The 16,236-nt window shown below is 40.0% G+C and overlaps 1 protein-coding gene across 3 annotated transcripts in view; it reads right to left on the reverse strand.

Annotated features, from left to right (window-relative positions):
- The window catches only part of khdrbs3 (KH domain containing, RNA binding, signal transduction associated 3), a 97,802-nt gene extending 84,447 nt beyond the window's left edge, over nucleotides 1-13,355 (reverse strand). For all 3 annotated transcript variants that reach the window (XR_016113450.1, XR_016113451.1, XM_088986862.1), the window contains exon 1: nucleotides 13,019-13,355. Coding sequence is in view for 1 of the 3 variants with exons in the window: in XM_088986862.1 (XP_088842988.1) it covers nucleotides 13,019-13,109 (91 nt within the window). In the remaining 2 variants the exon portion in view is untranslated. The remainder of the gene's footprint in view (nucleotides 1-13,018) is intronic.
- Nucleotides 13,356-16,236: the final 2,881 nt, after the last annotated feature.

The following is a 16,236-nucleotide window of genomic DNA, read 5'->3' on the forward strand; positions in this document are numbered from 1 at the left end:
TTACCGGCATCACTGCTGATGTATTGCAAAAATATACAACACACATCCACTGCTGAAAAGGACACTTTAATCCTCTCCTCTTTAATCAGGAACTGCATCATGTCACAAAGAGGGTACAGCAAGTGCTGAAGAATGAATGACTGTGTCATATTTGTTATTTAGTTTTTTTGTTTTTTGACTTCAAGATGGCGCCGCGAGAGTGGCTGCCTTTTGAGCAGCTCCTGTATTTTGTTTTTCTACTTCTTTCTTTCCTTTCCTCTTCCTTTCATAACTTTGCTGTGTAATGTAAATTTCTCCACGGCGAGACGAACAAAGGTACATCCATCCACCGCTTTAAATATCCTCGCCTGTAATTTAAGTAGCCCCCCGTCCCTGCAGCCCACCCACTTAAATTCTCAATATTTTGTCGATCCATTTTTTTTCTTAGCGTCGCTTACAAGCAAATATTTGCATGAATGTAATCACTTTTTTGTTGCTGTTAACCGAAGGTCCCAAATCCATCTGGAGCTGTCAGTCGAGTCGGGGGCAATAAGAAAGATTCTGGCAGCTGCGTTGACTGATGGAGAGGAAATTGAAGTGTCACGTCAATGGTTTTTTTTTCTAACCATATTCCGCTGCCTGTTGTCACCCACTGGCATCCTGCTTCCATCAAGTTATCCCGAGAAGCAAGAACAACAAAAAGGGAGGGGCAATGTCAGAATAAGGATCCCCCTCCACCCTCACCCACTCCCATCTTTCGCATCTTAACCCCTCATTGCTCCATTCAAATGGGCTGTGGGCTCGGAAAGACGTTGCGTGACAGTAATCTTTGACAACGTCGTCAATGTCAGAGTGGCGACCTGAGACGTGCATATGAGCAAATATGGCTGGGAAGATTAGAGCAGAGAGGGGTGGGGGGGTGTGAGTGGTGCGCATCATCTGCAGGACTGACAGTTCACACCAAAGATGTGACTTTGTGTCATCGAAAAAGTGAGAATTCTCTCTCTCACGCCACAGCAGAGGCGTGTGCAAGAGCTGCGAGCATCACCAGCCACTGAACGTCATTAGCATTGCAATGCTAACGCACTAAGTTGCCTGTGTTAGGTTAGACAAGGCTCTCGACTGGGTTTTTTTTTTTCGTAGTGCAGCAGAATGCAATTTTATCGGTTAGAGGTCTGGTTTAAAACGTCAAGACGTCTTGAGAAATATTTATTTAAAAAAAGCTGTCTGGCTCAAGTGCAAAATGAGCTCTTAGAGTGGACACATGCAAAGTGTAGGCAGGGCATAATGGAATCTCCCCAGCAAAAGGTCAGACTCACTTTGCGGCGTTATCTCCGCTGTTGGTACAGCGGATGACTTTCAGCCAGTTGGAATTTTCATATCGTCATTGTCATACAAGTTTATTTATTATACGCGCTCATAAAACAATAGTCCGAGATTTCTAATCTCTATAGCTTGCTTATTTTTAATCAGGGAATGCAGTTTCACTGAATAAAAACTATATATTTTTCCTTTCCTCTTCCTTTAATATCTTTGCTCACATCTCCTGTCAGATGTAAATCCACTTCAATTCCAAGCCGCGACAGTTCCACATTTGCATTGGCACTCTGCGCTGACGCTCTTTTCTTCTCATTGCGGGCTCCTCAAGCCACGTATCAATCCAGCAGCAGACTGTCCAACAGCACCGACATTTCCGCTGAACAAAGCGGGGCTGTGAAAATGCTGCCCATTACAGGCACAAAAAGCACGCTGTGTATGTAATATGTGGACAGATTAAACATTGATATGGTTTCCCCAAATTTGCAACGGCCCTCCAAGGTAAACCATAACAACAATGTGGCCTGCAGCGGAGTGTATTTTTTAAAGCATAACACTTATTGCTAATATTTTTGGAAGGTCACAATCGGTTTGACATTTATTTTTTGCGGGGAGGCCGGGCGGTGGAGATTGAGATGAGCAAACCCTCCGGATCAAGAAACGGATCACGTTGAGACCTTCTGCCGCGTCCAAATGACCGTCAACTGTGTTCCCGCATCAGTTCAAACAGAACACGGGCACACCATACGTTTTCCAAGCGGGAAATCAATACAAACAAGCACCCCCCTGACGTCGTTTGGAGAAACATATCCAGAAGGAAAAAAACATTCAATAACGGCAAGCTGAATCTGACAGCTTGATTGCTATTCATCTTCCATTACAGGCCACAGTCCAACAGCCACGACAAGTCATTTAGTGACATATTTGGCTCCTAGGGCTGTCGCTGGCGTCTACGGCTGGAGATTGGGTGGATTTTTCCAATGTGCTATTCCTACAATCGTAAGACGTGCTTCATTTAGGTGCTTGTGTTCCAAAAGGGGGGCCCACGCATCCCCTCGTATACATTCGACAATTTCAGTCTGCACAGAGTTCCAAATTGTAACTATTTGCGTCTGTTGAAACTCCTGCAACGTGTCTCATCCTATATCTATTTATCGAAATAATTATCTTCTAAAATGGTCATATTTCCCTGTGTGGTCGATCGTATTTATAGACAAAGGTATGAACCAAACTGGTTTCCGGCTCCTTTGAATCAGCAGCCATTAATTTTCGTCATCCATCATGTCTCCCTCACGTGATCAAGTGACATAACTGCAATGGGCCAATTTTATTTATTTATTTATGTATTTGTTTATGTTATTTTACTTTATATAATTTAATTCTCCATATATATATATATATATATATATATATATATATATTATATATATATATACACAGTAAAGTCTCGTTATATCGATATTCAAGGGAGTCCGAAAAAATATCGATATAACCGGGACTATCGATATATCCGACCCTGTTTGCATGTAATTTTCTCCGTGCGTGCATAGAAATAGTATCGATATAACCGGGACTATCCATATATCCGATATCGATATAACGAGACTTTGCTGTATATATATATATATATACAGTAAAGTCTCGTTATATATATTTACTGTATATATATATATATATATCGATATATATATATATATATATATATATATATATATATATATATATATATACAGTAAAGTCTCGTTATATCGATATCGGATATATCGATAGTCCCGGTTATATCGATACTATTTCTATGCACGCACGGAGAAAATTACATGCAAACAGGGTCGGATATATCGATAGTCCCGGTTATATCGATATTTTTTCGGACTCCCTTGAATATCGATATAACGAGACTTTACTGTGTCAGATCCTGCGGCATGTAAATTTTCTCCTTGCGTTCATAGAAATAGTATCGTAATAAGCAGTACTATCGATATAACCGATATATATATATATATATATATATATATATATATATATATATATATATATATATATATATATATATATGAAACATTCTACCAACTTTCTATCTCCCTTTCTACATATATGGGAGCATCCAATGAATACATATCTTGCCATTTTTTTCCCAGCATGGGGATGCATTCAGTGTCTCACCTGAAAAATAATTGGACTGAAATTAATAGCAGATTGCAAGAGAAACATCCCTCTATTCCGTTCCAAACACGGGCTTTGTTTGGAGGCGTTTCCCTTGATTGCGCTGGCAAGGACAGACCCAACATTATGTTAAACAGTCATGTTCCTTTTATGCTCAGCAGTTTCTCCGGAGACTGACCTTAAATACGGAACTGCTCAATCATGACAAGAGCATCTCATGTTAGAAAAAAAATGGGTCATATGATACTTAAAATAAATATGATAATGAGGCAGACAGTAGCAATTTACCTAAGGGGGGTATTTGTGATATCTGGTTTGAAGAGCAGCCAGGACTGGTCATAGATCACATTCTTTGCTCTGTTTACGTGCCAAAGAGATTTTCGTGGCATCATCCACGTTTTGAAAACGTGTGCACAGTTAAAGAAGAACACTCGCCCTTAAATGCTGAAATGATTAGCACGGTTTTAGCATAATTAACCCAGATTACATTCGTTACACTCTTATCTGTTTATAACTTGCCTTAGAGTTTTTTTTCTTCTTTTTTTTAGAAATTCAAATTGCGTGTTCTGTATTAATGGTTCACGAACACGATCCCCGACTCACAAGGAATCAGCTCTGTGCCAGGTGATGAATGGAAGGTGGCCACTCAACATGGCACTCGACTCCTTCAGCAGGCTGCCAATTACCCCCAACCGCATGGATGGCGCTCTACGTCATATTTTCAATTCCCGAATAAAGTCATGAATGGCAGTGAATGAGTTAAATGATACGGTAGGATTTTGAAAAGTTACAGTCATAAAATCTTTATGTACTGTACAGGTGTGTAGTCACTATGCTACCATTGCAATAAGATCCTCTTCTGGTTTTATGGTCGTCATAAAATGTCTTCGGCCCTAATGCTCCTTTTTTTGTGGCGTCACATGACAAAGGCAAGGTAATCGAGTAAAAGCACTTTTTGGGTTTAATCATTTATAAAATCAGTGATCGGGAGATTGGATTTGCTGTCATGTTCGCCATGTTTCTTTGTATGTTTCTCTCCTAAATTTTTGAGCACGATATGTTTCACTACTGCAGCAGCAATGATTTTTAAAAAAAATAACATTTTTATTGCCCGTAGTTTCAGCTGGTAGGCTATTAGGAATGCTTCAGTGAAACTGTGACCTAACACAGAGCAATCTTTGCGTTTTGTTGTAAAAATAAGAAGAAAAAAAATCAAATATAATCAAAGCGCTGACCCTAAATAAGTTGCTCCAAGTGTGGGCAGCTGTTTCATTGACGCGCCTGAGTTTGTTTTACGACCGGCTCACGCACGCCGTCCGCTAAAGTACTCGCACCGACATCTGTGACCTAGCGCTAACCCAGTTAGTGTCCATCAAATTTCCGGAAAGGGACCAAAGACCGCCCAAAACGAGGCCTCTGAATTTCTCTTAGCTCACAACGTACGTCCCGATCGGGCGCTGCGCGATGAGAAGCAGTCAATACGACAACCGCAGTGAAAGAAAGCCGTTAACGTCCTCGCCTCGTATCAACGCGGCCCATCTTCACGTAGAACCAGACCCCTTGCTCAGACAGCAATTAAAACCTCGACCCTCCGGTGGCGAGCGGGCGCGGACCGCAGATCTATAAAGTTGATTCCTAGCCATTCACCTCCCTGACGGCCTCTCATCGACACTCGCTGTGTTGACTCGCACGCCCGCTGTAATTACACTCATCTGTGGCAGACGCGTATGACTTATGGCACAAGAATGCGACGTGAGATCGGATCACTAATGAATGAAGTGTCTGGTCAATAAGTGAAATTTCTGCAAGTGAGGGGAAGGGTCTAATTTCATAACTGTCAGCCAAGGTGACGGAGATGTGGTACTTGGCGGGGGAAGCGGGGGCGGTGAGGGATCAATGGAAACATGTCAAGATGGAGAACGTTAAAGTGCAGGGAATCATTCATTGGAGAACGCGGCGGCCGAGAAGAATTCTTTCTTGCATGCTTTTGCTTTCTTTGAGATGAAATGTGGATGTTTACCGTTTACAACAATCGTGGCCTCGGCCTATGTGACAACAGACACCCCCCAAGACCCCTCCCCCACTTGTCATCTTTCTATTGGAAAAATACAAACCTCAAAGATCCTTTTGTCCCTTTCAAGAAAACAGAAAATACATGCTGGCGCCATTGAAGGAAACATGTACTTGACTACCAACTGCTCTCTGGAGGCACAACAGAACATAAGATAAAAGCAACTAGAATACATAATGATAAAACGTGGAAACCATTTTTTGAGCTGCTTTTGTTTATTGTCCCAAAAAACTACAAACGCATGACAATTTGGTCTAACACAAAACCTTGTTGATAGTTTTTTTTTTTTGTCATCGTGTCCCATTTAACTCTCTGTCCATCTCCCTCAAATAAATAAATAAATAAATAAATTGCATATTTTACATATTTACAGTAAAGTCTCATTATATCGATATTCTCGAGAGTCGGAAAAAATATCGATATAACCGGACTATCGATATATCTGATCCTGCGGCATGTAAATTTTCTCCTTGCGTTCATAGAAATAGTATCGTAATAAGCAGTACTATCGATATAACCGATATCGATATAACGAGACTTTACTGTAAATACAAATAAACAAACAGCCAAATGACTAAATAAATAAATAAATACATACATACATACATACATACATACATACATACATAAAAACAATAAAAAAGATACGTAAATATAAAAAAATAAATACTTAAATACATAAACAAAAACAAACAATAAAAATTAATAAACAACCAAAAAATAAATAAATAAATACAAATAAACTATGAAAACAGAACCAAATAAATAAATACATTAAAACTAATAAACAATACAACAAATAAACAATAAATAAATAACCAAATAAATAAATAAATTTTTCAATCAACAAATAAATAAACAAAAACAAATAAACAATACAAATAAATTAACTTACCAAATAACTAAATAAATACAAATAAACAACAAATACATAAACAAAAGATTAATAAACAATAAAAACCAATAAACAACCAAAAAAATGAATAAATACAAATATATGATAAAAACATACAATCAAATGAATAAATCTATAAAAACAAATAAACAATAAAATACATAAATAAAAACCCAAATAAGCCATCAATTAAATAAATAAATAAATAAATATCCACGGACTTTACACACCAAAAAAATAGATGTAATTTGCTCAAATTAAAGCAAAATCTCTTTAAATTTCCCTCCACACAACACACTCCAGTAACTAACAATCTGGCTGCTGCTCAAAATTTTAACGAGGAGGCAGCGGTATTCACCCCCCCCCCCCCACCTCAACCCCCATCACAACAAAGCTTTTATGGGCCCAAACCTTGGCAGAACTCTAACGAGACACGCCGGCCAAGCGACTCGGTGAGAAGCACACACGAGCCGGTGGTTCAAGTGTCCAACTAACAACGGTTCCGGTAATTGTGTAACATGAGGAAAAAAGGCTGTTATGATGCTCATTTCCTCTGATCTGACCTCTTGTTTATGTTGCCGCTGTAACACTTAATCAATGTTTCACAGCCAAATGCAACGTTGGCAACGATACACATCTGTTCGCGTTGCCCCATCGGGTAGGTGTCGAAGAAATATCTTATAAATTTTGCTTTAAAAAAAAAAAGCAGAGCCTCGCAAAAAATTAAGGACATATTGTGTTTAGCATGCTACTCGGTTTTTATTGGCTTGAAATGGCAGCCTGGCATGTTTAAAAAAGTGGTAAAGTCAACGTCCTTTAAAATGTCTGCACGATTGGTTTTTAGTATCGGGCTCTTAAAGTAAAGGAAGCAGCAGGACAAGAATTTGCATTTACTCCCGTAACTCGTCAAGGCACCATAAACATTTTTTTGGCTCAACAAAAAAGGCACATCGAAAATCAGAATCGTCTTTATTGGCCAAGTGTGTAGATCAGACAAAGAATGTACTGTATGTCTGGTAGAATACGCTGTTTAAATGTCTGCTGTATTCGGTGGACACGGATCGGTAGCGCCTGCCAGAGAGGAATCGCTGGAAAAGGTGGTGCGCAGGGTGCGGAGGGTCCAGTAGGATTTTCCGTGCCCTTGTCTTGGCTCTTGCAGTGTGCTAGTCCTCCAGAGTGGGTAGGGCGGTTCCAATGATTTTTTTTCAGACGTCCTAACTTTCCGTTGAAGTCGGATTTTGTCTGTAACACATTTATGGATGCAGACCACATCGAGATAGCGAAAACTTTGTCTTTCATTCTTTATATAGAGAGAGTTGGGTCGCTTGAGCTCCCCCAGTGCCTCTTACATGAAACCATGTGGGAGTGCATGGTGATTGTACCACATCCCAGTCAACTGTTAGCATCTTTTCTAATGCTACAATATCCCACCAGTGGACTATTTCTAGACAGTGCAGTGACAACGAAGCACTCTTCAACACTCGCGCTAGCGGATTACATTCAAGGGAGATACATTTAGGCATAGGTAGCTAGCTAACCACATATGACAATATACATCAATGCAGTAGACTAAAAATTATGTCATGGTATATATCGTCAGGAGTAAGTGCAGTAAAAGCTCATGATATCATTAAACAGTCTTTTCACGACACATCGTGGATAAAAATGTCAGGGTATGATCTTCATCTTCAAATATCTTTATCCCTGTCACGCAGACGGTTTGAGGGTGTCAATGATTTAGCAGCCGGGTGTATAGGTGACTCGCGACATCTGTTTAGCTAGCAACAGACTCGTGCAGGTGCAGGACGCGGGGCTTATCTTGGCCAAGGTGCGACACCGTCGCCGCAGCACAGCGGCGACGAGGTGGAATGATAAACATAATTAAATTGAGTTGGATTACACAAAATGGATGGGATCAGTTGAGAAGGCGGAGAAGCTAATCCGGTGCAATCCTCTGTAGACATGCCAGCTTCACCCAAAAATGAATAAATAAAAAAAAATGAAGATGCAACGGAAGTGAAAACGGTGGTTGTCACAGAAAGAAAATCAAGACGGTTTCTAAAGTTAAACGACAAAAAGAAAAAGATCAAATGACTCAATTTTAATTCATCAAATAAAATAATATGAGTCCAGATACAGATTTTTTTTCCAGCTCAGGACATCGAGAGAACCTTCAAGGCAAACCTTTAAGGAAAAAAAATCAAATCACTTCTTTTTACAAGCTGCGGCCAAAGATCATCTTGCAATGATACTCCTCCAAAAGGGGTGTGGGGTGGGGGTGGTATTGTATTATTGAAGCCGCCTCGTCTCGTAGCTTTGATTGAGAGTCTACCAGTGTAGACGGCGTCGTCGTCAGCAAAATTTGACAGCTCGAAATCATACAATGAGCGCAAAGGCGGCAAATGGCGATTGTATCCCTCGCAACGTGTTGACGGATCATTTGGGCAACAACAGCGGCGCTCCAACAGTAAGACGCCTTGTTCAAATGCGTTTGGAGTTTGACGGGTCAAGCAAAGCATCCGTTGTGTTATTTAAAGGACAACCGACACCTCCGGACAAGTTGCGTACATAATTTTTAAAATCACTTCAAATGACTTCTACTGAGTGCATTTTACAAAGATTCCACCGCATATAACTATATTTTACGTTTTAAGACTCGCGCTGAATATTCAGGAAGTCTTGTTTTCGAGTTGTGACGATGCCCTCAGTGACGTCACAGAGGGAACGCCCGTGACCAGAAAGCGACACATAGTGCATTTTGGGTACTTTTTTTCGTCTGAAAACACAGTGTTGATCACGAAATTAGAAGGAAAACTACATAAATAATGCGATGGTGAATTGTTGTGTGTCACAGCCAATTGCGGTGACACGCATGAAGAAGGTGTAAGTTTATACAAATTCCCAGCAAACAAATCAGCCCATTTGCAACGGAGCTAGTGCGCCATCTTGTGCATTTTCTGGGCGCTACATTGGAGTCCAGAGGTTTCGAATAGATACGGAAGGACTTCTTTAATCTATTGCAAACATTTATTCTCTCCTCTTCAGAACTATTTGAATCATATTCATAATTGGATGAGTAACAAGAAAGCATCTTCTTCAAATTTAAACTCCCTGAAGCCATTGTTTTGATTCTGGAGCAAGGCAGTTTGTGAAGGAGTATCTTGGCGTGATGTCACGAACAAGGGAGCAGGACTTTCTGAATGTGCTCAGTTCCGAGCTCATTGTGTTGCACTTTTGGGACACTAAGTCATTTATATTGGTGTTTTGCATTTGACAAAAAATATCAGTCTGCGTGTTTTGGGTATTTTCGATGCTATAAAACATTTTTCTGAAGTCAGTTAGGAAACAAAGAAATGGTCCTTTCAGTGAGTAGAGATTATGAAATAAATTGCTTTGCGCTCTGGCCTGGACCACTCAGGACCGCTCGCTGGGTGGCTCGGCACGTCAGTCAGTCGGGGATCGGGAGATCATTATCGTCAGAGAGCACTGTTCTTCACTCCCCTCCCCCAACAAATCACTATCTCTTGCCTTTGATCGCACGCCAGAGCTCCGATTTTTGCTCACTTGTGGGCATTCTCACCCAAGAAGTGCTCACACTCGAGGCCAATTTCAAGCGCGGCTAGAAATATCCTGCTGCTCTGTTGATGAGATGGAAATGTATAAATTAACGATGAGGCATCTCCCCTGCAAAGGAGGATGCTTATTATCCCAAAACTGACAGTTAGGCGAGATTATGTTTTTTTTGGGCTTGGAGGGCAAGCGAGCAGAGGAACTTCAACATTACGGTGGAATATCCAATTAAAAATGTACTTGAAGGAGTGCCACGGCATCCTAACTGGGACAAAGCTTTGATGAGGTGGCACTAGTAACTTTTAACTCATTCACTGCTAGACGATGTGCAAAAATGTGTTCACTCCAGTACCAGGGTTTTTGTCATTTTCACTTGAATTCCAGGACCCATAGAATATTGAGTTTTAGGATGACATAAAAATTCAATAGTGTTAGAAACCTTAGACTCTCTTCTATCATTAGTTAGTTAATTCCTAAATGATATGGGTCTGGAGTTATATGAGCTTGAAATGGGGGTTGCTATACACACACATTGCTTTGTATAGCGCTTTAACAACAGCTGACGCTGGAACAAAGTGCTAACATAGGGGGAAAAAGGGAAATGCTGCTCCTTGTGGCAGGGAATAAACATTGTCAGAGTTCTGGCCAGCACTTTAGCGGCACATAGGCAAGAAAAAACAAAACCTCAACTAATCCTGGGATGGTGCTCGACGTCATATTTTCAATTCTCGAATGAATTTGTGAATGGCAGTGAATGAGTTCATCTTGGACGAGATAAAACTGAGCTTTAACTGCACTTACTCCTGCCAATGGCGTGATCGAATTGGAAAAAAAAAAAATCAAGATGTCAGAGGAAAATGCTGTTTTAAACGGCGCTGTCTTCCATCTGCCGTGTGAAAGCAAGATAACAGGATTTGCGGCTTTTACAGTGGTGGCAGACTGTTTTCGGACATTTTTTTTCTTTGCACCGGCAAGTTGCGTTCATGTTATAAAATGTTACGGATTAATGCTTCCACTTGCTGTTGTGTCCAATTCAATTTTTGCTCTCACATGAATAGTGTTATCTTTGTTCTGGTAAAATTTCGTACATGCAACAACAATGGCCAGTCTTCTTCAATTAGTTGCGATGGAGGTGAATTGGGGGGAAAAAGCGGGCAGATGAGTTATACGCAATCTGTTTTCTAGCTGGTGGTCATAATTATGAATTACACTAGCAAGATGAATATGCATCGATTGTCGCTAAGGGAGGACGCAAACAAACTCTGCCTCACTTTTCAAGAGCGTCTTTTATGGCCCAGCAGGAAGCCAGATCGGGGAAGCAGAAGCAATGCGGGACAAGCGGGAGAGCATGAAAGCATGAATAAGTTAGCAGGTGTTTACACTAGACTCGCGCCTCCTGCATGAGGTGTTCCGCAGGGCTTTGCCGGGCTAAATTGACAGCCTAAAACCAGGAAAGACAAGACTACGGTAATCGACGGAGGCTACCATGTTGCATTTAAAATGACGCCGCGCTCTTAGTTTGTTGGAGATGAATTGGCTCACAATAAATACATAAATAAATAGGTTGATATTGTCTGTCGATCGCACATGTAACCAAATATAAGAAATATAGCTAGCGAGATTGGTAGCAAGATAGCTAGCTAGCGAATTAGCAAGCTTGCTAGATAGTGAGATAGCTAGATAACGAGATAGCTATCTAGCGAGATAGCTAGCTAGATAGATCCAGACAAAATAAAAGCTCCTGAACTGTGGAACAAATTTTGGATTTGTGCAAACTGGTATTTCTTTTCATGAATCAAGAATATTAGTTCTCACTTTCAAGAGCTTCCTTATATTTTATATCTATGTATATATATTTTTTTTTCTCAACGCTATCATCAAGGAGGACCACTTCGGCTTCATTAAATCAACTTCTTCTAATTTAATAATTTTATTTCAGACTTGATTTTCTAACGTAACTTTATTTGCGTTTTTCTTTGCTTCATTTCGCGCTAAATCAAGAATTAGTTCTCACTTTCAAAAGATTCCTTATATTTTGATTTTTTTTCAACAGTATCATCAAGGAGGGCCATTTCTTTGTTCAGTGTTCAGAGTTCATTAAATCTACTCGACTGTTTTGTTTTATCTTTTCTAATTTCATCATTTTATTTCAGACTTTATCTTGATTTTATACCTTAACCTTGTTTGCATTTTTAAATTTTATAATGTTAATTTTTTAAATATTTGTTGTTTAGTACCATGGTTTTTATTATATAAGCGACGGTATACAAACAAAATTGCCATCTCTGTTTGCTGGTCTTATCTTACAATACAATACAATAGAATACAATACAATACACATTGATAAAGACGGACAAACATCCAGGACCGGTCACCGGTCAATCACGGGGCAAGAGAAAGGACACCTTTTTGCACTCACTTTCACATCAATGGGCAATGCGGTCTGTCATGCACATGTTTTAGGGATGTAGAGAGCAAGATGGACTGGTCAGAGTAAAAAACGTGAACCTCAACACTGTTACTCAGACGGACCATCCATTCATTCATCCATTCATTTGTTTCATCCACTCCATTTTGTGCCACACCCTCAGTAGGAGGGCTCACGAACGTTCGCTGATTGGATATTGAACCCACCTTGTCGTTCCAGAAGCCACCTCAGCTGCACCAATTAGTGACTTTGCTAGACAACAACACCAAACTACGCTGTGGTTGATAGCAATGAGGCTAAAATGCTAAATATCCTGTTTTATTTTATTTTAATTAGTAATTTTCGACCCGATGAGCGACCCCCAATAATATGATGCACATGAATAAAAGTATTAAAATGCTATTAAAGTGTCCTGCATCATACTCTTGGCTATCTGTGTTGACAACAAGGGGTTGCAAGTAAATACACACATCACAACCAACGGTGTGGAAACATCCACGTTTTGTAAATAAATTGTTGTGAAAACACAAGAATGATATGTCCACGTTTATATGTAATCGCTGTGCACGCAGTCACTTGGACGGCCGAGTCTTACCTTGCTCCAGTAGCCGCAGAGAGTGCTGGAAAGCCGGGTCCAGCATTTCCTTCTCCGCCTGAAGTTCCGGCAAGTATTGTTCGCTCTCCATGTCGTCCCTTAAGCCCACCCACCCCCCCTCAAAAAAGAGCCTCTCTTCAGGTGTACTTCGAGGAAAACTTAAAAAGCTTTGAGCAATTCCGTCGTCCAAAAAAGGAGAAAATGAAACGACGTCTGATGCTAGAAGATCATTTTCTTCTCCACTTCACGCTCGCACAAAAAAATGGATTAATTGGGAGCTTCAATGTTGTTGTATTGATCCCATCCGAGAGAATCTCAGCCGTGTCCTCGCCGGCCGTGTTTGCCCTTCTCTGTGAGGGTGTGGGGGGCGGAAGCAGTGTACCCGAAGCTCGTCCCAGCGGGGGAAAACCACGCCTACCGCCGACGGCAGAAGAGCTAAGGGGGCGGGGCTAATGAGAAGAACTGTCCATAGTTCTGAATCGTATCCGTTCACGCGGTGGTACCTTGACAAGATAACCCTGACAAAAGCTGCATCTTCCCAAACTTCATCCATCCATCCATTTTCCAAACCGCTTAATCCTTATTAGGAGCGGACACATTTTTGTCTGTCAGTCAATTAGTTAATTATTTAGGTTTTGACCTCACAATATGTTAAGGTGGATTGTTGGTGTTTGATGGTCAACATATTGCAGGTACATGCGGATGGGTGCCGCTGGGACCGTTTTTGCAAAGCGGATCATCCAGTCGCTGTGATTAAGAGCCATAAATCATTGACTTGAATGTTCTCTCCTATTTTGTGAGATGAACTGGTCCAAAAATGACTTCTTCTTTGAACCATGCACTTGAGGAGAAATGAACAATGTGAAGCCTCCCGCATTGCTGCGATTGTCCTCTTAGCTTACTAAAACCATTGATTGCTTGTAATTGTACGGACCTGCTGTCAATAATTCTCAGGGAATCCAATCACCTTCTTGTAGGTCGGGCGTGTTTTACCAAACAGGCGTGCTTATGAATTAATGAAACGAGAAGACAAGGGGATACGGTAGTTTTAGAGAACGGTATAATAAGACGGGATGTGACGACAATTTCCTTCTTTTTGTATTTATTTATTTATTTATTTATTTATTCATTCATTCATTCATCCATTGAGGTAGTTAGTTTAGTTAGTTAGTTAGTTAGTTAGTTAGTTAGTTAGTTAGTTAGTTAGTTAGTTAGTTTTTAATGTATACAAATATTTTATTTATTTATTTACTTATTTACAGTGAGACCTCAACTTACAAACACCTTAACTTACAAACTTTTCGTCTTACAAATGTCAAATTTATGAAAATTAAACTTTATAATAAGCACTATTTTCATAATACACACCCACCACAGCTGGCGGAGTGATCTTCGACGAAAGCACACGACCGAACAGCACCAACAGTCCTTATGGAAGGTGACTCTCCTTCCATAAGCCATCAACGGCCATCAAAAAGGTAAATAAAACTTCATTTTACAGCACAGTTTATTTCTTTAATTACAGTCCTCATGCAATTCCCTTTGACCTTCGACCTCCAACGCCATTCCATCAAGCCATAAATGACCATCACAAATGTAAATAAAGTGACTTTATGATACAATGCAGTATATTTCTTTCATTGCAATACAATAGCACATTTATTATACATAGAATAAGGTATGTTGTGTGTAGTTTTAAGGTTTATTTAGTTGAAAAGTATATTTTATGGAAACATGGGAACGGATGATTCCCATTTTAATGGTTTCCTATGGGAATTTTTTTTTTGAGATACACACTTTTCGCCTTGCACACTCTGTCTGGGAACCAATTAAGTTCGTAAGTTGAGGTCTCGCTGTATTTAGTTATTTATTTATTTAGTTGTTTATTTCTTTTCTCATTTAGAATTAATTATATTTCTTTTCTTTTATTTTCTTTTATTTAATTATTTATTTATGTGTTCATTTCATTTCATTATTTATTTATTTATTTATTTGTTTATTTATTTATGCAAATAGTCACGTCTCTCGTTTGCTAAACAAGTTCCATAATTCTTAGAAAGAGTGCAAAAGAGTTAAGAATATTGTCAATATTTGCAGAGGATGGTGAGGTAGCCTCAGGTGGGTGGATATACAGTATCGTGTCTTTATCTGCAGGCCGATCGACGCCGGTTACATAATTGCTTTTTTTTTCCTTTCATAAAATTCAACACAGCGGCAAAAGCCAAGAGGAAAATACATACCCTTTTTTATATAAATGATGATGTGTGAGCCGACTGGTGCATTTTTTTTCTCATTCTTGAGCTTGTTACACATGCAAGCAGTCGAATGGTAACTTATAAAAGCTACGAAAAAGCTTTAATGAAGACGTGCTGGTGCCAATGTTGCGTGATGAACAAAACCGCAGCCACCCAGAGACAAGCTGCTCCTCTTTATCCATGTAACTTCTTATCTTAGACCATTTCCCTCCCTGACTTTCTCTCCTGACTTCCCTCTTGGGTATATGAGTGATTCACCGCATTATGAATCAGCTTACTTTTTAATCTCTCCCGGAGACCATTAAAAATCAGCTCAAATGCACTAATCTCCCCATGCAGGGGAGCACTTTTATTTATAGATGGGCTTGCCAGCTGTTGCGCCCTGTCTTCATAAACAAAAACCCTTCCGCGGGAGTCGTCATCTAAGGCGCCGATCAAAGGCCACCAGTCCGCCTGATCTTTTTATTTAAGTCCTTACATAGCCAGAAGGAGCAGTGAAAACAGAGCAGATGAGGAATGTCCTGTCAGATGGGGAAGAAGAATAGCATGTTCTTATACTGGAGCGTTTTTTTTTTTTTTTTTTTCAACAGCGGACATAAAATGCTAACTTTCTCAACTGGGACATTTTGCATGTTGAGAAAGGACTGATTTGTCTCATCTGTTTTTCCAAGTCTGCTTCAGGTCAAATTGAGGAATCATTAGACGCAGACTTTAACTTTGTACAGTTGAAGTGAACAGAAATATGCGCAAATGATGTAGATCGGACCACATTGCAACAAAAAGCAAGTGTATAGTAGCAAATCCGAGATGCTCTCATCTCCAGAGCACACATGGTTTTCTGGACGAGTGGGTTGCTGAGTAGGCAGAGTGACAAGACCGCCTTCTAGTGGCCGCGTTCACAATCCTCTCCAGATTCTCGAGGAAATTGCTCAGTCCACCTGCAAAGATTCTTAGATGTTTACT

This window comes from Hippocampus bargibanti, linkage group LG20, assembly GCF_051943395.1.
Source record: "Hippocampus bargibanti isolate YZ-2025 linkage group LG20, ASM5194339v1, whole genome shotgun sequence".
NCBI lineage: Eukaryota > Metazoa > Chordata > Actinopteri > Syngnathiformes > Syngnathidae > Hippocampus > Hippocampus bargibanti.